The sequence below is a fragment of the Macaca nemestrina genome, chromosome 4 (genome assembly GCF_043159975.1).
Source record: "Macaca nemestrina isolate mMacNem1 chromosome 4, mMacNem.hap1, whole genome shotgun sequence".
In the NCBI taxonomy this organism is placed as follows: domain Eukaryota; kingdom Metazoa; phylum Chordata; class Mammalia; order Primates; family Cercopithecidae; genus Macaca; species Macaca nemestrina.
The window spans coordinates 21,087,340-21,109,806 of record NC_092128.1 but is presented as its reverse complement, the minus strand read 5'-3'; the positions used below and the strand labels follow the sequence as shown (position 1 = coordinate 21,109,806).

General features: G+C 43.4%; 1 protein-coding gene across 3 annotated transcripts in view; it reads right to left on the bottom strand.

Moving 5' to 3' along the window:
• LOC105471318 (cAMP responsive element binding protein 3 like 2) overlaps window positions 1-22,467 on the bottom strand; it is a 128,881-nt gene that overhangs the window by 33,432 nt on the left and 72,982 nt on the right. For 2 of the 3 annotated variants that reach the window (XM_071094414.1, XM_011723742.2), the window contains exons 2-5: window positions 21,286-21,502; window positions 8,766-8,941; window positions 5,641-5,728; window positions 1,103-1,287 (exon numbers count right to left, since the gene is read on the bottom strand). In XM_071094414.1, coding sequence (XP_070950515.1) covers window positions 1,103-1,287; window positions 5,641-5,728; window positions 8,766-8,941; window positions 21,286-21,415 — 579 coding nt within the window. In that variant the 5' untranslated portion in view covers window positions 21,416-21,502. Of the gene's footprint in view, window positions 1-1,102; window positions 1,288-5,640; window positions 5,729-8,765; window positions 8,942-21,285; window positions 21,503-22,373; window positions 22,393-22,467 lie in introns of those variants that run through there. The other variant, XM_011723747.2, reaches the window with a different exon arrangement.

Below are 22,467 nucleotides of genomic sequence, written 5' to 3'. Positions count from 1 at the left end.
TATTTTGAAAAGTCACTGAAGAAGCCACTCTGCCTAGTGTGGGTAAGGAGTTCTTGAAGCAGCGGAGGGTTGGACACCTGATAATGAGTAAAGGTGTCACGGCTTGGTGCCAATAGATGATAGGGAAACACAACATAGTTGTTGGGCAAGCATCTGACATGGGGAAGAGTTCCTCCATCAACATGTAGAATGGACAGATCACAGTAGTACACACAGGTATATAGGATACAAGCTATTCTACTAATCCAAGGAGTGAAGTCAGATTCCAGTTGAAAAGGTGAAGAAAGAGTGGAAAGGTGAATTCCCTTGTCCTCAGTAACAGTGAAATATAAGAATGTGGTTACAGATCAAGAACTTTCAGGGATGGAATCAATACAAACTTTCAAAGTTATGTTAATTAATGGATGGATGGTTCTTACAGAATTTTTAAACATCTCATTTCATTTAAATTTTCTAGTTGTGATACTGTAAATTCAAAATAGCTGATTATAATTTTTACAATTTCATAGAAATCAATTCACTCCTAGAACAATAAGAAGTTAATGATCTATTCTTCATTATGGTGTCCTCATGTATGTGAGGGATGAACGATGGGTCTTGATGTCTGATCTGAGTTTCTGGGTTAAGAGTCATATGACACACAGAAAAGGCTTAAACTGTTTTTGACCTTTAGGCATCAAAGACATTAATCTCATAGTAATTTTTAAGTTCACCAAAAATTGCTTATTTAAAATATAAAAGGTATTTCCTATGACATAGGTCACGAGGATCATTAACACAAATATTTATGATAGAACTTTGAGGAGAAAAACCCCAAATCTTTATTCCTCATGCCTATAGCTCTGTAAAATAAACATACGAATAAAAACCGGAAGTGTGCATGTGAAAAGGAAGAGAATTGTGGTAGTAAAAGGTGAGGTGTGCGGGCAGTTCTTGGAAAGTGTTCTTTAGGGTTGACATCACTCCGCTTTGGCCATTAAACAGAAACTTCTTGACAAAAGTGAAAAACAAACAGCCTTGAGTGGTCCTGCTCTAGATACAGCCCCATGGGAATGAATGGAGAAGGTTCCTTTTGGTCCAGGAACGCCCGCTGCATACTTACATGAGGAGCCGTGAGAAGAGGGGAGCTGGAGAGGGCGGAGGGGGCCCGGGGTGCAGCTCTGGAGGGGCTGTGGGTCTGAGGCAGACTGAAGGGGTGCAGGCGTGGGTTGGGACTCAGGCTGCCCTCTGAGTCACTGCCGTGACTGCTCGGGGGGGTGGGCGGTAAATGCAGGTGGTCCACTGGGGCTGCAAAAAAGGAAGCACATCTCATCCATCCCAGAGCCACAAATCAGGATACAACTGATCTGTGGGACAGTGAACTAAAGCACAAGGGGCCTCCATGAGCTGACACGGACAGATCTCCAAAGTGCAGAGGCTGGATACAGGAGTCCTCCTTTTGCATGAAAACAGAGACAAAGAGGATATGGACCCCATATTTGCTTGTATTGGCAAAAAGAAACACTGGAAGTGTATACAAGAAACCAATAAACGTGCAACCAGGGGCCAGGCGAAGTGGCTCATGGCTATAATCCCAGCACTTTGTGAGGCTCGGGTGGGCAGATCAAATGAGGTCAGGAGTTTGTGACCAGCCTGACCAACATGGTGAAACTCCATCTCTACTAAAAGTACAAAAATTAGTTGAGTGTGGTGGCACAAGCCTGTAGTCCCAGCTACTTGGGAGGCTGAGGCAGGAGAATTGCTTGAACCCAGGCAAGATCACGCCACTGCACTCCAGCCTGGGTGACAGAGCGAGACTCCATCTCAAAAAGTCAGTGGCTGCTTTGAAAAAAGCCAGTTTGTTTCTGGAGCAATGTGCGTGGTCATGCCCGCAGGCAAGACGCCAGGCATTCTTCATTCAGAAAACATGAAACCCATCTTCAGATGGGGGAGTGGGCACAGGAAAAGTAAGTGAGAGTTCAGTGGGGAGACTTTCTCCTGTAAAGTCTCCGCCCTTCCTCAGGGAGGCACAACACCCTCTCTGCCAGGGCCTATGGAGCCTTGGCCAGTGTCCATCAGGCATCTCCAGGGCAGCAGAGATGGGCTTCTGAAGGAGGAATCCAACCAGGATTCCTTGAAATGAAAGCACTCTTGGTTCTCACTGTTCTTTCTGAACAGTGCATATTTCTGTTGTACCAGCCACTGCTACTGAGCCAAGGGAGATAACTGCAGGTAAACACTTCATTCCTGGAGCCTCCAGGACAATGAGTCCTCTGTACGGCAGCCCCACGGTGGGCATGGCCCACAGAGCTGGGTCTGCTCGGCCAGGGAACTAACTGCTGAAGGCCATGAGAAGCCTCAGCGCATCACCTCCTCGTCCCTTCTTCCAATGGAGACTACCCAACGTACTATGGACGGGAAGGGCCCTCCTGAGACACAACAACTGACCCAAGAAAGATGACCTCATTCATAGCTGCCTGATACAGTATGGCTGTGTCCCCACCCAAATCTCATCTTGAATTGTAGCTCCCACAACTCCACTGTGTGGTGGGAGGGACCCAGTGGGAGATCACTGAATCATGGCGGCAGTTTCCCCCATGCTGTTCTTGTGGTAGTGAATAAGCCTCATGAGAGCTGATGGTTTTATAAGGGGAAACCCCTTTTACTTGGTTCTCATTTTCTCTCTCGCCTGCCGCCTTGTAAAATGTGCCTTTCGCTTTCCGCCATGATTGTGAGGCCTCCCTATCCATGTGGAACTGTGAGTCCATTACACCTCTTTTTCTTTATAAATTGCCCAGTCTCAGGTACTTTATCAGCAGCATGAAAACGGACTAATACACTGCCCTCAGAGAGGATGAGCAGCAATCAGCAGCTCTCTCCTATAGGAATACCTGAATAGCCGAGGCCACAGCAGGCGATGCCTGGTCCCCCGGCCCCGGCATGCTATTTTTTCTTCTCTCTCTCTCATTGCCATTCCCTGTCTCTCTCCCACTCTTTCTTTCTCTTTCTGCCACATATAGCTTTTCTCTAGATGTTTCCTCTTTCCCTTTTTCTCTGCCAGTCTTGCCAAAGAGGTCCCTGGGGTTTTTAGTCTCTGTGGGCACTCTTACAGCTAAAGAATATGCTAAAATAATCCTTGTCACACTATTCCCACTACTCCTGCCACGGGTGCAGGCAGCCCAGGAAGGGAACCACATGCCTTAAATATGCAGGTGCTTGGCTAAGAAGGAGGAGTCCTAAGCGTGTTAATCAAGGTTTCTTGAATGCCATGAATATTATGGCACTTCATAGTTTAAAAACAAAACAAAACAGGAAGCAGACGAACCTAATAGGGGCTCTGTGCTGTTACATTCCCAAGAATGTACCTAAAGTACCTAAAGCCACCCTGTCCCTTTCACTTGGTAGGGGCCAAATTATTCTAATACTGTTCTCCCGTCTAAGCAGAGGGCCCTTCACAAAAGACAGAAAGAGAATGATGAGAAAAGCAAGTGAAGCAACTTAAATCTTGTCTTTCCTACCTATGAAAGAGCTACAGGGCTGGCCAGAGGCACCTCAGGATCAGATTTCTAAATATCATTTGAAATGCCGCTTTTGGGTTACTGCAAGGTCTGGGGACAACAAGCTACTTTGCCTAGAAATTGCTGCAGTCAAGGATATAGAATTTCCTTATCTCTGTTTATCCAGGATAATAAGGAAGGGCTGTCCTTTACTTTATTCTTGAAACATTTCTCCTCCAATAACCCTGGATTCAGAAGCCACTATGGGATTCATTGTTATGGTGATGACACTTCTGAACCACATCGAAGCATAAAATTAAAAGAGTAAGATGCATTTGATAGTAATAACTAGTGTTATACAAATGAAAGCAATTACTTTGAAGCAGTATATGAAGCTGCAAGGCACTACTGTCTGTCACTCAGTGCAAAGAAATAGTGTCTCGATATGGATTCTACTCAGTATTGTTAACTTTTAAAATTTAATCATGTCTTTATTGATAATAAAGGCAAATAAAGGGCCAGCCCTGACTACATTGTTACAAACCAAATCCTGAGTTAGTTTCTAATGGAAAGAAGATAGCTGATATTTTCATGAGAAGTGCTCATATGTAAATATCCTCACGTTTATACACTGTAGCACATATACCTTTTTGGTGACAACTGTATAAGCCAATTTCTTATTTGTTGACCAAAGTAATGAACTGTACTTCAAAATTTGTACTGAAAGTATGAATGGGACCAGATGAGGTGCCACATGCCTATAATCCTGTCACTTTGGTGGGCCAAGGTGGGAGGGTCACTTGAGCTCAGGAGTTTCAGACCAGCCTGGGTAACACGGTGAAACTCTGTCTCTAAAGAAAATACAAAATTCAGCTTGGCATGGTGGTGCATGCCTGTAGTCCCAGCTACTTGGGAGGCCGAGGTGGGAGAATCGCTTGAGCCCATGAGGTTGAGGTTGCCGCGAGCCAGGACTGCACTACTGCACTCCAGCCTGGACAACAGAATGAGACCCTGTTTCACAGAAAAAATAAATAAATAAAAAGTAGGAATGAAAAGGGAAGTGAGGGCATGACCGAAGGCACAGAAGTGAGAAGAGCAGGACCTATACAGGAGAATCTGTATAAACAAGGTGGCAGAGAAAGTTTCATTAGACTTTATGAGGCTCAGGGGTCTGCATCCGTTCCTAGCTATGGGCTTCACAGGAGAACAAAGAGAGAGAAACTCAGAAAGAAACTGACATAGAGAAAGAGAAATATAGACATATAACAACCTTGGCCAGACGTGGTGGCTTATGCCTGTAATACCAGGACTTTGGGAGGCCGAGGCAAGCAGATTGCCTAAGGCTGGGAGTTCAAGACTAGCCTGACCAACGTGGCAAAACCTCGTCTCTACTAAAAATACCAAAATTAGCTGGGTGTGGTGGCGCACACCTGTAATCCCAGCTTCTCAGGAGGCTGAGGCACAGGAATCGCTTGAACCTGGGAGGCAGAGGTTGCAGTGAGCCGAAATGGTGCCATTGCACTCCAGCCTGGGTAACAGAGTGAGACTCTGTCTCAAAAAAAAGAAAAAAGTATGACCACCTCTCAAGGATGTGTTAATTCTAGATGGATGGATGTCAAGAAGCCCAAAAAGATGCACAACTGTAAACTATGAACATGACCAAATAGAGAGGGGGCTCCTTGCAATGGCTGTCATCCAAAGTCAATGTTTACAAACAATGAATTGGCCACATAATTAATTGTGAATTTACTTCACAAAGAGTTGAAACTAGAGTTGTTTAAAATAAGCAAGGTGCCTTTGTAGATGGTTGTTGATTTGTGGGGTTCTACAGGGTTCACACCTGGATGAGTAAGAGCTGCAGTTCTCTTGTTTGATAGTGTTTGTAGTAGCAGTCCATAAAGGTTTTGAAAAATATCACCCTGGCTAGAAGTAAAATATGGTAACACTTAGCCGAAACTTAATTAAGTGCATATATGGGAAAATAATATTTAGCTTGCAAAATTTTTATTTGGAAGCAAAATTTTTATTTTTTAAGAACAGAGCTATTTCATAAAGTCAGCTACATCTGTGGTACAAACTCATCCCAGCTCTCTCACCATATTCCCTCTCTGTAGACTCAGAGACCATCTCCACACCCAAAGGGAAATAGGGAGGGCAGACAGACCTTCTTTAGGAGAGAAGTTTAGAAACTGATCCACTTCATGAGGCTCCAGCTTAATTTTAGGAATAATGGTCTGGCACGAGGAATCAACCTGGAGGAAGAATTTCAAACACAAGTTTTAAAAACCAATCACAGCCTTGAAGACACACGCAGCAGAGCTATTTGTCACCTGTGTCTTCCTCTCGGGACAGCCCTGCCTATCCTGGAGAATAGCTGAGTGTACGCAGCTTCCCTGACAGGGAGTCATTTTAGTTCTTAACCTTTTTCTCATCGCCAAACTGGGCATTACAGCTGACAGGACCCTCCGAACTTACTTGAGACCACCCTGGGTAACATAGTGAGACACCATCTCCCCCAAAAATATAAAAATTAGCCAGTCGTGATGGCGTGCACCTGTAGTTCCAGCTACTTGGGAGGCTGAGGCAGGAGAATCACTTGAGCCCGGGAATTTGAGGCTGCAGTGAGCTGTGATCATACCATTGCACTCCAGCCTAGGTAACAGAATGAGATCCTATCTCAAAAAAAAAAAAAAAAAGAAAAAGAAAAGAACGCTCAGAACTCTAAAGTTGAAAGTTAAATGCTCAAGCCCAAGACTATATCAATATTCTTTTCTAAGTTTTTGTAGTACTGTAAAGGCATTTTATTACAAAATATTCTGGTACTTTTTTTGTGTGGCATCATTCTGCTAACTTTATTCTTTATACACAGTTTGGGTTAAGGAAGAACCAAACATTGCTTCCACTCCCTCTATCCTCACTCCACTTTGGGGCTTTAAAAAGCGACTAATAGTTGATACGGGTCAGGATTCCCAAGACCGCAGAATTTAGCTGTAGAGCCTAACTGTGCATTTGATCTCTGAAAGAAAATAAGAGACCTTCTAAGAGGTGGTGACCTTAGCAGAATGAGGAGGGGCCAGGGGGTCTGTTATCCCAGTTCAGCCTCACACCAGCCTGGGAGTTTTCCCTGCCTGCAATGTAAAGCAGCCTGTAAATTACATATAGCTACAATGCACTTAAATCGAGTCAATCACCATGGAAAACGGGAACTAAATTTTAAAAAGTCACAGGCGTCCACCAGCTTGCCCTGGGGTAGGGACTGTGCACCAAACTACATCCTTTCTCTTATATAACTTTATGAATATTGATTATTAATAATGTTTATAATATATAATTAATATTAATAATTAATGTTATTATTAAGGCTTCTTAATGACTGATTATATCTAATCATGAAATGCCTGGTAGGGAAAGGAGAAAAGTTACCTGGCCCATACACGGGAGCAAGGCCATGCCTCCGAGCTTTGCTAGTTACATGCTTTACAATAATTCAACTAGCCCAGGCGTGTGGCTCACGCCTGTAATCCCAACACTTTGGGAGGCCGAAGTGGGCAGATCACTTGAGGTCAGGAGTTCGAGACCAACCTGGCCAACATGGTAAAACCCCATCTCTACTAAAAATACAAAAATTAGCCAGAGGTGGTGGCAGGTGCCTGTAATCCCAGCTACTCGGGAGGCTGAGGCACAAGAATCGCTGAACCCGGGAGGCGAAGGTTGCAGTGAGCTGAGATCGTGCCACTGCACTCCAGCTTGGGCGACAGAGTGAGACTTCTGTCTCAAAAAAAAAAAAAAAAAAAAAAAAAAGTAATAAATAAAATAACTAAAATCCTGTGGAGCAAGGAGACTAATAGAGACCCAGACAGCCTAGTCTAATAAAGAGACTCAGGTAGTTACTGAGAAAGGAATCCTAGCACACTTGCAGAGGCCTCTGTCTATAACCCTTCATCATTTACACAGATGGACTAACAAGTGAATATGCAGTGACATTTTATGAGTCTACTGATTCAGTGTTATCTTATTCTGAAGAGGCAGACATTGTATCTTTTTTTCTTTTTTTTTTTTTTTTTGAGACAAGTCTTCCTCTGTCGCCCAGGCTGGAGTGCAGTGGTGCAATCTCGGCTCACTGCAGCTTCCGCCTCCCAAAGTGCTGGGATTGTAGGCATGAGTCACCATGCCCAGCTGCAGGTAGACACTCTATCTTGCTCATAAGAAATAGGCCGGGCGCGGTGGCTCAAGCCTGTAATCCCAGCACTTTGGGAGGCCGAGACGGGCGGATCACGAGGTCAGGAGATCGAGACCATCCTGGCCAACACGGTGAAAACCCATCTCTACTAAAAAATACAAAAAACTAGCCAGGCGAGGTGGCGGGCGCCTGTAGTCCCAGCTACTCGGGAGGCTGAGGCAGGAGAATGGTGTGATCCCGGGAGGCGGAGCTTGCCGTGAGCTGAGATCAGGCCACTGCACTCCAGCCTGGGCGACAGAGCAAGACTCCGTCTCAAAAAAAAAAAAAAAAAGAAATCTGACTTAAGGAATGTTAATGAAGTTGTTGTTTATAACCCGAGGCTTTGAACTTAAGGGAAGCTAAGACAGGCTTCCAACACTTGCAAGAAGATGTACAAATATGATGCTGGTCCATGGCCGGACACTGGACATACCCAGAAAGAAGGTAGAGTAGAATTAAATTCTATTTGCAGTAGGCATGGAATCCAGTAAGGAAAAAATCCTGATTTCTTATGCTCTCCACGGGTAACATAATAATAAGTGTTATTATTACTATTAATATTATTATAATGTTATTAATATTGTTATTATATTCATATTATTATATGAATCAATAGGTGGGAGGTTCCGGACTTGAGTAAGGACAACTCAGCATCTCACTAGGAAAGTAAAATACTACACAGGAGCTCACATTCCCAGGAGCCACGCACTGTAAGCCACAGATTGTGTCATCACCTCAATCACTCCCTTTCCACTGCTTAAAAATCAGTGCCATAGAGAATTTTTTTTTACCATAGATATTTTCTGTGTTTTTTATTTTGTAACAGTAATCAAAGACAGACTGAAATCAGCTTACCTACTATCTTTTTCCAAACAATGGCTTTAAAGGAAGCTGGCACCAAATCAACATACCCTTATTAAATGTATACATATGTATATACACACATACAAAGTTGCATGTCCTTAAATGTACACAGCCACTAACTCCAAAAAGATTAAACACCTTATTGGAGAATGATCTACCTGTATCTTTTAATCCAACCTGTTTATACAGAAGAAAACTGAGCATACCCCAGTATTCATTTCCAGAGGAGGTTCCTCCTTTTCATACGGGGTGGAGATGGCTGTGATCGTCAGAGTGACAGACGGAACGAGTCCTGGGGGTGGTTCGTCTGTAATTGGCTCTGTCTTGATGGTTGTTGAAGGGAAGTCTGTAGACAGGTACCATTTCTCACTTTCCACCTCATCTGCAGGAAAAAGACAAGCACACATGTGAACTTGTTCAGGGCATCAGGCATAAGCAAAACAAACAACCACTGGTTTTTCTCCCCAAAAAAGCTCAGTGAAGGATTACTGAGAGTGGAATAAAAGAAAATGAAGTATGTGAGAGAAAAGATCGATAGATGTAAACAGTAAAGTAAGAATCGATACTTGTATTCACTTGCATGTGAGTGTGCCTAAAGAAACTCTGGAAGGAATCCATAGAAAAGAGAAACTGCGTTTCTCAGGAAGAAGCCTGGGTTGATGGGGAATAGAATAGAAGGGAGGATTTTGAATATGTAATGAGCTACTCTTTTCAGTTGTCAAATCATGTAAATGTGTTATCTAATCAAAAACAGATAAATAAGCAAATTTAAAAACATTAAAGAAAGAAGCAGCTGGGCACAGTGGCTCACACAAATAATCCCAGCACTTTGGGAAGCCAAGGCAAGAGAATTGCTTGAGCCCATGAGTTCAACACCAGCCTGGGCTACAATGCAAGACCCTGTCTCTACAAAAAAAAAATTTTTTTTAATTAGCTAGGTGCAGGGGTGAGCATCTGTGGTCCCAGCTACTTGGGAAGCTGAGGCAGGAGGATTGCTTAAGCCAGGAAGGCCAGGCTTCAGTGAGCCATGATCACGTCAGTGTACTCCAGAGCCTGGGCAACAGAGTGAGACCCTGTCAAGAAAGAGAGAGAGAAAAAGGGAAGGGAGAGGGAGGGAGAGGGAGAGAGAGAGGGGGGGAGGGAAAAAGAGCGAGGGTGAGAGTGAGAGCAAGCCAGTGAGTAAGAGAGAGAGAGAGAGAAGCAAGCAAATGGTTGGCAACCAAGGGGAGACGATGGGAGAGCATGGTGAGTAGGTCTCTCTCTCCTTCTGCCCAAAGGGAAGATATTTGTTTTTTTTCATATTTTTTCTTCTCACTCCATTTTTTTTGTTTGTTTTTGTTCCCTTCTGTTTTCACTGTGATCCCACCTAGGCCTTAAACCTTAACTTAGACTTCCAGAGACTTTGCTCAGCCCTTTGGGAGACTTTGGTTTGCAATAACCATCTACCCTTTGCTGAAATGGACTAAATACTCTTCCAGAGAAAACAGCTGCATCTTGGTGAGTCTGGGTCTTGTCTGGTCTTTCCTGATCATCACCAGGCCTGGAGATAGCTAACAACCGAGAGACAAGACTAGAGAACAGACAGAGTGCCTCCGCCACTTAATGCACACTCTTCTCAGAGTCTAAGAGGTACCCTGTATTTCTTAACAAATTACTTTGGGGCTAGCGCCTCAGCACTGCCTGGAAAAGCAGGGAGGAGGGAAGGAAAGGGAAAGACGAGAGGGTTGGAAACAGCCACAGAACAAGACAAAGCAAGCTAAAGGCCACATTCCTTAGCTGATACCAGTTTTACTAAAATGAGGCTAAAATTAAGCAAAGACATGCTCCTTTACCAAAATGCTTAAACACATACACCACATTTCACATACTTAGTGACCCATGACTGCTAGGAGAGCCAAGTCGTTCACATTATAAATTTATTTTACATTTAAGAATGTGACTCCAGTTTTCTTATGAAATGGTACAATCATTCAGAACCGCTAGCAGGAAGGGAAGGGTAGATGCAGAAACTAAGAACTAAAATCTAAGATTATTAAACTTGTGTTTCATAAGCAACTTCCTTCAAGTGCAAAAACAGGTTCATATTTGAGGAAAATTATTTCCCCCCTAAATCCAGCTTATAATTGATAAATTATCCCAGCCTCAATTTATTTCCCGAGGTGAAATAAAGACGGGATGGGCAGGCCTTCTGGTGGAGGATGACGTTTTGCTTTTAGAGTGGCGCTGCTGAGTGCTATGGTGTGACGGGGATTTCCATCCTTCATGGGGTGTGGGCCATATCGTGGTGGAAGGGGAGGGAGGGGGAACAAAGGGCCTTCTGATGGCGGCCAGAGGAGGGAGACCACTCTGTACCGGACTCAGACCGTGCCCCAGCTCAGCCCAGAGAAGCAGCAACTGGACCACCAGCCAAAAGATTCTGTTGACTCTCCCCAAAGGAGTTTAGGAGCTAGAAGACACTGTCTGCTGCAAAGAACACCCACTTAGGACAGTCAGAGAAGGGTTGGGGAGCCAGAGACAGCAGAGATTTCATTTTTTCCATTCAGCAATGACATGGTGATGCTTTTGCTTTTTTTGTTTTGTTTTGTTTGGAGACATTCTTGCTCTGTCACCCAGGCTGGAGTGCAGTGGCGCCATCTTGGCTCGCTGCAAGCTCCGCCTCCCAGATTCAGGAGATTCTCCTGCCTCAGCCTCCTGAATAGCTGGAATTACAGGTGTGCACCACGACACCCAGCTAATTTTTGTATTTTTAGTAGAGATGGGATTTTGCCATGTTGGTCAGGCTGGTCTTGAACTCCTGACCTCAGGTGATCGGCCTCCCAAAGTGCTGGGATTACAGGTGTCAGCCACCCTGCATAGCCATGCTTTTGCTTTTTGAAGTCAACACTTAAAGCCTGCCCACATTGAGCAATATTTATCCCTGGCAGAGGCTGGAAGAAAGACGGTAAGATGAAATATAGCCTCAGTACAGGCTGAAATGGATGGTAAGGAAGCAACCCTGAGGAAAAGGTCGCACACAATTACAAGGAAATTGTGAGATAAGCCCAGGTCCCTTGACTGTGCAGTGAAGGCAACTGTGATGAAACTTAATTCACAAGGCAAACAAAAGAAGAGGCAAAAGTTTAAAAAAAAAAAAAAAAAAAAAAAGAATACAAAAAATTATAAGACAAAATGAAGATGGTTGATAGAATCAGTTCTTCCAATCTAGCGAAGCCATTCTCAAAGCATGCACATTCATAAAACAAGTCAAGACCATTTATATTCTTAATGCCCAGTGTCCTATAGCCTTCCTTACAAATGTGCAAATATCATCAGTGTTGCCTCAGGGAATGGAAACCGCAGGGCAAGCGATGGTACCTGAACTGTAAAAGGAAACTTTCTCTCTCAAGGACAACTACATTTCCAAGAGAGAAGCCCAAAGCAGTGGCCTCTTCTCCCCTGAGCTTGTTTGAGGACAAACAACTGGCGCTGCTTTCGTGCTTCCACTCCAGTATAGCAATTTAGTCCTTGATCCTGAGTTATAGAGAGATTTAAGGCCATCGAGCTCAAATATCTTTTTTTTTTTTTTTTTTTTTTTTTTAGATAGAGTCTTGCTGTGTCACGCAGGCTGCAGTGCAGTGGCGCGATCTCAGCTCACTGCAATCTCTGCCTCCTGGGTTCAAGCAGTTCTCCTGCCTCAGCCTCCCAAGTAGCTGAGATTACAGGTGTGTGCCACCATGCCTGGCTAATTTTTGTATTTTTTGTATTTTTAGTAGAGATGGGGTTTCACCATGTTGGCTAGGCTGGTCTCGAAATCCTGACCTCAGGTGACCCACCCGCCTCAGCCTCCCAAAGTGCTGGGATTACAGGTATGAACCACCACGTCCAGCCTATCATTTCTAGATGAGGAAAATGACACCTGGGCCTAGGTCACATGGCAAATTAGTGGCAGAACCCAGATCTCTGCACTCTGGCCAGTAATCTTCCCATTAACCCGAAAACTTTCTATGTGGATAAAGATTATGCATAAATAATGCTCACTGCGGCATTGTGTATAATGCCAAAAACTGAAAATAACCAAAACATTAAAAAGCAAGAGAAAGGTTAAGTCAATTATGGTGCATCCATACAATGGAATATTTACGCAGACATTAATATTACATGTATACAGCCTTTTTAATTACAAAGGAAAGACATGATAAAATATTAAGACAAAAACTCTCTATATAAATTTATATACTATTAAAGAAGAAAGTGACAGAGAAGAATCAAAAGAAATATGTCAAATAGTAAGCATCTCTGGATAATCGCTCAGAACATGCATGACTTTTTCTTTAAATTTTACAGTACTTCTGGATTTCCAATCTTGGGACACTATTGTCTTTGGATGAACACACAGGGACATGGCCTGCTCTACTTCATGGCTTAGGATGGTAATTATTGGATAGAGGCTCCAATTGCCCAAGGGGCCATTTAGAAGCCCTTGACTCAGTAAGAGTCAATGAGTCCCTTATTATGTAAACACGTTGCATTCCTGGCTCCAGGTCTTCCTCCTCCCTCCTTCCAGGTCTTTTGTCTTAGAATTTTGCAGTGCCCTCCTACCGTGGGCTGATCCCCACCTACAGCTTGGTTCTGTGGCTTGATGTACCAATAGTATGTGAGCTTTTTAATACAAGCAGAGTTTTGGAATGTGCTTGCAGGATGGAACTAAGGTTGCTGCAGTTTTGCCATCAGCATGAGAAGAATGAGCTGGGATAATCTAGTTATCTCAGGAGAAAGATGACAGCCACAGAGAACAGTCACCCCCAGAGGAGCTGAGCCAAGACTAGCCAACTGTCAGCTGACCTCAGAGATGCCAGTGAATCTAGCTGAAACTCGCAGAACAACTCTGCTGACCCCCACGCAGAAACAGACACGTGGATTACCATAATAAATGACTGAGTGACTGCGTTTGGGGGTGGTTTGTTATGCCGCAACAGAGCTGGCCGATACAATATAGCCGAATGTATGAAAAATAAATGAAACCCATTACATTAGAATCTATTACAATAAAATTACTACATTCATTTCCAAAATAATTCCTCTGAACCATCAACTATGGATCATATCAATAAATATTTGTAGACTGGCTGATCGGACCTACTAGTTACATCATAAAATATGAAATGACTTCATATGAAGAAAGTCAGCCAGTAAGTAGTTTGGTGAGAACAGCATTCCAGTGGTAGCTGAAATGAAAGAAAAGAGCTTTTATTCTGAACTACTGGAGGTTGGCTTGTACTTTCTTACTCAATGGAAATAAATACCAAATCACAGAAAACAAAATGACAAATGTAATCTATGAAGTAAGGGTTAAGGAAGGACAGAGTCTAGGAGAAGGAGCAGAATATGTAACACAATGTTTCTCCGTGACCTTATTTTTGTAGTTTTACTTTATTGGCAAAAAGAACAGTAGGGCTACCCTGGCTTAGAACTGGAATTATCCTTGGATGTCTTAGTTATTGGCTAAACTACAAACGTAAGAGTCAGTAGACACTGTACACCCTCTAATTTCTAAAACTTGAAGCTGAGATACCGAGTGGAAAAAATAAAAATGTTCTTTCTGCATTGTGTTTATACGTCTTTTAAGTGTCATTTCAGATGAAAAACATCCCTGGTAAAGTTTAGCAGTCCACAGTGTGAAGAATAAGAACAACCCCCGCCCCCCCATATCAGCTGATTCAAACAGCTTCCTGTCAAAGGTCAAACTGGCACATTTCCTCAGCTTCACCACTTAGCTGTCGCCAAGAAAATAAAAACAAGCCACCATCGTGGTGAGAAGCAAGTCCTTTACATCCAAAGACAAAACGGAGCAGCCATGATCAATGGGGCTAGATGCCAAGTTATCAAATCATCGAGATGGACAAAGAGACTGAAAAAGACACGAACTCAAAGCCAAGGTAACAGCAACACCAAAATGCAGGTGTTCCATCCTTTCCATATGTGCCACGTAGATAAGCACGAACGGATACAGGTTCCTAGGAAAGAAAGGAAAAAACAAACAAACCAACCAAAAACCCTAAATTGGGAGTTGGCATTATCTTGATATATAATGAAAGGAAAATAAAAACTCAGGACCCCAATCCACTATGCCAAAGGGAAAAATCAAGCTGAAAGCTGAGTCATGCAAGAAACTACCTTTCCTTTTATTCCTAAGCACAATTATAGATAAAAGGTTAAAGATCTCCACAAGTAGACACTCCATGTTGACCTTTTTTTTTTCTTTTTTTCAGACAGTCTTGCTCTGTCACTGCAGCCTTGACCACCCAGGCCCAAGGGATCCTGTCACCTCAGCCTCCCAAGTAGCTGGGACTACAGGCATACGTCACCACGTCCAGCTAATTTTTTTTTAATTTATTTTTTGTAGAGAAGAGGTCTCACTGTGTTGCTGCACAGGCTGGTCTCAAACTCCTGGGCTCCAGTAATCCTCCTGCTTCGGCCACCCAAAGTGCTAGGATCACAGTCATGAGCACCCAGCTTAACATTCATCTTATCTTAATGAAAAGTGTTGATTTACTGAGCACGAGATGAATGCGTAATGGACTATTCCCCACCTGCTCCTTTTCTCTCTTGCAACATGTGGATTACCACACTCTCCCTCTTTCCTGTTCAGCCACTTTTCCTTTAAATACTGAAGTCCTCAAAGTCATCTTTGCAGAAAGGCACAGACCACAGATTATTTCTGTGATTCTGTGTTTATTTGTTCTGGGTATGTCTTTAACCTTGGCAAAGTAAACTCCTAAATTGATTGAGACCTGTATCAGATACTTTTCGGTTTACAATACACACACACACACACACACACACACACTTATATACATGTGAACATAGAGAGAATGGGCATTTATTCTTAAAAAGAGAAATCAGATGACGTACTACCACTTACATGAGAAAAACACATACGCAGTTGGTCCTTGAACAACACAGGTTTGAACCGTGCGGGTCCACTCACAAGCAGATTTTTTTTAAACACACATTGATTGAAAATACAGTATTCATAGGATGCAAAACCCAAGAACAGTGAGGGCTGACTGTACGTCCATTTACTATTTACATAACATATCTAAAGTGAAAAGAAAATTGTTTAAATTAAATAAATATGCCTCATCTAAATCCTTTAGCATTTCATTTGTTTGCCCTTTGAAAATTTTCAAAGGAGTTGGCACATCTTGACCAATTTTTTAATGTAAAATTCTCTTAAAGGAAAAATATAATGGCTGGGCTCTGGAAGCTGGGGAAAGGGGCAAGAATTCAGTTAAATGTGTCAGAATCATATTAGACTACAGCCCACTACATGCTCCAATGGAAGTTAGAGGACTATCTCCCCCTGGCCCCGTTCCTGAGTATCTTAACCCTGAAATAACTTTCACTATTGAATGGCATGAAGAGGTGGTGATAATAGTAAAAATAGAAAATATTTACTACATCCTTTCTTCTTCATTGAAGAAGTTATGACTCTCATTCATGAATATCCAAAGTAACTGTAATGGCTAGATTAATGTGAACATTGCTTTCTTATACTAATCTAGCATGGCAATGGCTAGGTAGAGAAGTCATTATTTTACTATTTTTCAAAAAATAAAAAGGGGAAACATCATTATTGTTTTTATCTGTTTGGAAAAAAGTAAAAGGTACCACCAAAAACGGGGAGGAACGGCAAAATAGCGTGTATTACAAACCCAAGCTTCAGACGGAAGAGGTCAACTGGTCCTCTGCCTGTCCTCCCCAGTCACTGTCAGGTTCTCTCTTTGGCCGTGCAGGACAGAGGACCCGGTGACTCTCTCGGTAGATACACACACCTTCCTCTTCTACCCCTGAGTCTGGCTACTCTACGATGATTCAGACTGATGTTCTTGTCATCAGCTCACACTACATGTGATGAAGACACCGCTATGCACCTCATTTTTGTGATTTTCAAGTCTCGCTTCCATGGACCATGTCAACATCAAGATCTCTTCAACACTGCAAAGCAAAAACCTAAGTCATCTCTGACTCACCTCTGCCCCTTCCTCAGCATATTCGATCCTGTGCTTTTCCTGCTGCAGGTTTCATCAAATCATTTCAAAACCCATTTTTTCTTTGCCATCACGTTACATATACCCTTCCTCTTCTCCCTGGATAACTGTATCTGTGCACACCTTCCCTGTTCTCACATGGCAGCCATGAGATCTTTTGTGTTTCTTCTAAGCTCCAGAAAACGTCATCCTATGTTTCTCAGTCCCTGCTTCCCATCAGGCAGAGATCAAACCCTAGTCCTTGCCCTCCTCCAGGCTGTCTCACTTACCCCATGTGACTTTGCCCCAGCAATGTCCGCTCACCTTTACCTCACAGACTACTGTGTTCATTCTCACCTGAGAACACAGCTCCATAAATTTAAGGTATCATAGTGAACCAGCCTATCCAGCCAACCCTTGCCACTGAGAGCCCTACTAAATTCATCAGGAGGAAGATGATTCTTATCCATGTCCCTGTAGACCTGGGACAGCCATAGTTAACGATCCTTCGTTCCACCCTTAACTACATTTGTGATGCAAAGGTAGTATTACACCACTTCTGTATTAGCATATTTTATGCTAAGGTCTGTTGATAGTCTATATAATCTTTAGCTCTGTTCTTGTATCATCTTAGAGGATAGGGGCCATGTCTGGTTCTCTCTGAACAGCCCTCATCCAGCACCACAGAGTTTCTTCTTTAGGAAGAACACCAATATTAAAGGACAATGCAAATGCATACCTAGCATCCCAATTGAATTACACAAAGGAACATGACTGAAATACAGTAACTCATAAAGACAACCTCCATGTGGTGAGGTACAAGACTTGGTCATTCAAATGTAAGCTTTTGTTTCTCAAAGCATAAAAGTATCACAAATATTTTGCTTGGATGCTTCTGCTTTTTTTCCCTTAACCTCATTACACGTTTTTTTCTTTTTCTTTCTTCCTTTTTTTTTTGGTGTTTCGTTGTTGTTGTTGCCTTTTTTGTAGAACAGAAAACCCTGCTTAGCGTCTGGTTCACAGCCTTAATCACAGGGAGAAATGGCTGAGTTGGATGTAGGATGTCTTTCTGCTGGTTTTGAAGCCTGCACCTACATTTCTAGGGTTGGCTCCTGTGGTTGCTGGGCCACGTGAAGTTCCTTAGCTCTAGTGTTTCAGAAGTCCACACTCAAAGTCCCCCTGAGATAGATGACTCCTGTGGAATCTTGGAACAGTTATTTTTAACTTTTTTGGTCACAAACTCTTTAGAGAATCTAAGAAAAGATGCAATAACTCTCAAAAAATTTACAAATATAGATAGCCCAAATTTTTATATACAGTTTTAGGGGTCCACAGTCCATCTGAGGTCCGTGATAGAATGATAGGATAAGAACATCTGCGCGTGCCCTTTTTAGTTGCCCTGGGGTTCAGGTGGAGGATGGAGGGAGGAAGGGAAGGTTAGGAGAAAAAGGGCAAAGGAGGAAGAGGGAAAGAGAAGAGTTCTAGTGGGAAGGAGACGGAGAGAGGGGAAGCAGGAGGCAGAGGGAGAAAAAAGAAGAAAAACTCTAATAAATTAGGAAGGAGTTTCCACTTAACTGTGTGTCATCACTCTTTTTCCAGGCTTAGAAGCAATTGCAGAAGAACTGTATTTAATCTAAGTACAACTGGACAGGGAGAGCTGAATCATTGGTTTTCCCAGGTATAATGAAATATTAATTCCCCATCCATCACTGAACACAAGGACTCCTAGTTTTGCTTAAGCTATTATCCCCATACAGCAGACAAAGAATATTAAATTTAAGGTATACAGCTGTCTATACATGCTACATATTTATGTATTGCCTAAAAAAAACCATCCTTCTCCATCAGGGTGTTATCTGCTCTAACAGAGCACTTGGATTTGGGAGAAATACTCGTGGATTGATTCCCCCACCCCACGGATCGCCACCTTAAGGGGGATGCAAACTGGGGTTCACATGAATAAAATAATTATGTTCCCAAACATCTGCCCATCCACACAACTCAGAAAAATAGATCCAGACAAAGCTTTGCTGGGCAAGTTCCCCATCCACTCATCCACACTGCTTCACTCTGATTTCACACATCTTAAATGACTAGTATCCTCACAAAAAAGTTGGTGACCAAAAAAAGCCTCCTGAGTAGCTAGGACTACAGGCACCTGCCACCATGCCCAGCTAATTTCTTTTGTATTTTTATTAGAGACAGGGTTTCACCATGTTAGCCAGGATGGTCTCAATCTCCTGACCTCATGATCCGCCCATCTTGGCCTCCCAAAGTGTATCCCGTGTTTGCTGTCTCAGAAAAGTGCTTTTGCTGGTCTAGGAAAGTGACTTTTACTCAGGGAAGACATTGGTACTTCAAAAAAGATGAACTGTGGATCAGAAACCCTTTGTAAAATACATCTGACCCACGGTGCCTGTTCTCAGCAAATTACCAGCATGGCCTGTCACAGCCTAAGGGCTATAAAGAAAACAAAGCCCCAGCTGGGGGAACTGAATGGTGAATGCTTTGGCCTCACAATAAAAGGCCATCTCATGCCATTTAGAATGGCGATCATTAAAAAGTCAGGAAACAACAGATGCTGGTGAGGATGCAGAGAAACGGGAACACTTTTACACTGTTGGTGGGAGTGTAAATTAGTTCAACCATTGTGGAAGATAGTGTGGCGATTCCTCAAGGATCTAAAACCAGAAATACCATTTGACCTGCAATCCCATTAGTGGGTATGTACCCACAGGATTATAAATCATTCTACTATAAAGACACATGCACATGTATGTTTACTGCAGCACTATTTACAATAGCAAAGACTTGGAACCAACCCAAATGCCTATCAATGCTAGATTGGATAAAGAAAACGTAACACATATACACCACAGAATACTACACAGCCATAAAAAAGAATGAGTTCATGTCCTTTGCAGGGACATGGATGACGTTGAAAACCATCATCCTCAGCAAACTAACACAGGAACAGAACAGGAACCAGATGTTCTCACTCATAAGTGGGAGTTGAACAATGAGAACACATGGACACAGGGAGGGGAACATCACACACCAGACCCTGTCGGGGGGTGGGGAGCAAGGGGAGGGACAGCATTAGCACAGATCCCTAGAGGATGGGTTGATAGGTGCAGCCATCTTCAAAAGATGCTGCCATATGTACAGTGGTATAAGAACAAGAGGTCAACACTAACATCAAGAAGGTCAAGTTAGTGAGTATTCCTCACCATGTCATCCTCCTGTAAAGAAGAAGGCATATGCTGGACTGGCAGTAGGAAATGTAGTTTTAAAAATTTACAGTACTAAAATAGCTGGTTATCCCTCTAAGAAAACAAAACATAGAAAATTAAATTTAAAGCTGGGCATGGTGGCTCATGCCTGTAATCCCAGTACTTGGGGAGGCTGTGGAGGAAAAATCACTTTAGCCCAGGAGTTTGAAACCAGCCTGGGCAACATAGTGAGACCCCCATTTCTACAAAAAAATAAAAAATAAAAAAATTAGCCATGTGTGGTGGCACATGCCTGTAGCCCCAGCTACTTGGGAGGCTGAGGCCGAATGACTACATGAGAGCCCGGGAAGTCAAGGCTACAGTGAACTGAGATCATACCACTGCACTCTAGCCTGGATGACAGAGTAAGACCCTGTGTAAAAAAGAAAGAAGGAAAGAAGGAAGAGAGGAAGGAAGGAAAGTGAGGAAGGAGAGAAAATAAATAAAGAAGGGAGGGAAAAGAAAGGAAAGGAGAGGAGAGAAGAAGAGAGGAGAGGAGAGGAGAGGAGAGGAGAGGAGAGGAGAGGAAAGGAAAGGAAAGGAAAGGAAAGGAAAGGAAAGGAAAGGAAAGGAAAGGAAGAAGGAAGGAAGGGTGGGAGGGGAAGGGAGACAGGGAGGGAGCGAGGGGGAGGGAAGGAGGAACGGAGAGAGAAAAAGAAGAAGAAAGAAAAGAAAAGAAGGAAGGGAGGAAGGGAAGGGAGGCAGGGAGGGAGGAAGAGGGAGGCAAGGAGGAAGGGACAGAGAAAAAGAAGAAGAAAGAAAAGAAGAGAAGAAAATTACACTTAAAAGATATATATATGCCTTGGAGAGTTTGGAACAAGATACAGTTTTTACCAATTATGGGGTGTAGAGTAATGGTGAAAACATCTTAATATCTCCAAGGTCAGAAAAACTAGACCTTCAACAAATACCACACTCATGGCATTGATGATGGGCATGAAAGGGTAACCAACAAGAAAGTCTAGGAATGTCCACTAAGATCTGGGGTGGGGGACATGGGGTCAATAGAACATGATGGAAGTGGGTTAGGAGGATGCCCAAGAAGCTTCTATAGAGGAATGGTTCTTTTTCATAAAAAAAAAAAAAAAAAAAAAAAAAAAAGGCATGACCCCTTGAAACAATGGACTTACTGTACTGGCAGGAATGACCAGCCAGATAGGCCGGGCTGATTTGCAAAAGGCTGTTCTGCTGCTGAAGCCACAGGACGAGAGAGTAATGACTATCCTTCAGCTACGGCAAGTCCCCAGGGGACCTGAGCAGTGTAGAGAAATGGGTCCTGTGCCTCTTTGCTTTTCCCCACAGCCCAAGCACAAGGCCTTACACACTGTAGGTATCTCACTAACAAGGGTGCTGACACCCTCTTTAAGATAATACACACTCAGCACCCTCAAGAGCTCAGAACCAAAGGGGCTAAGGTCCAGGTCTTCCTCCTCCTCTGAGTTTACCGTCATTGAAGCTGTCACTGGTGGTAACGTGGGTGAAGGGCGACTGGGCCCGAGGCTCCTCGCACAGGGAGTAGCTGTGCTCAGCCTGGATGAGAGGCGCCGGGGACGTCGGGGAAGGTTCCACCTCCATTGACACACTCTTCTCTGAGAGGAAAGGGTCATTCAGGAGCTGACCCAAGACGTTCTGGGAAAACTCATCCAGAAGTTCTGAGAAGTGCTACAAGAAACAAAGGAGGAAGAACTCAGTTTCTCTTAACCATGATGTGATAGTTACCCTACACACATATTCTAAGGCAAATTACCTCGTCCATGCTCGATATGAAGTCCCTTCTACACACACAATGTCCAGTTAGCACATGCTGTGTAGCAAACCACCCCAATGTTTAGTGGCTGAAGGTAACCATAATATTAATATATTACTTCTCACTCCTCAGTGGGTTAGGCTGGATGGGTGAGCTGATTTCATCTGGGTTCCCTGACACAGCACATTAGTGGGAAGGCTGGCTGCGAATGCGCTGGGCTGGGACCCCTGGACACCTGGGCCTCTTTCTCAAAAGGGAAGATCAGGCTGGACTTCTTCCCATGATGGCAGAAATCTTCCATGAGGGAGAAAAACCAAAGCTGAGTGGCCCCAGACATCACGTACCATTACACCCTCCACATTCTTTTGGTCAAGGCAAGGGACAAGGCCAGCTCACGCCCATGGGGCAGGAAAACAGACTCCACTGCTTGATGAGAGGAATGGCAGAGTCACAATGCAGATGAGTGTGGACGGTGCGGGGGGCATGATTCACTGGGGGTCCTTGCTGTCATGACCTACCACATTTTGCACTGATAATATTAATATGTTTAAATAAGCAATCCTCTATTTCTATAGCAGGAAAGTGCAGTTTACACTAAGGTGCCATGCCCAAAAATATTAGAGGTGGCTTCTCTCTAGTCTCCCCATGGCCTGGACTTTGTTCCTCTCTGGTTTTTCCTTAATATCCTCCCATCCTTCATCTCTAATACCATGAACTTTCCAGTCCCCATCATGCTTTGGACATAATATAGAACTAGCCCATATAAATTCCCTGGGATTCCCATACCCGCTGTGACACTGTCCCACTCTAAAGGAGCTGCAGTCCCGTCCACTCTCCCTCCTTGATGGGTCTATATTCATGGTATGAGGATCTTCCGAGC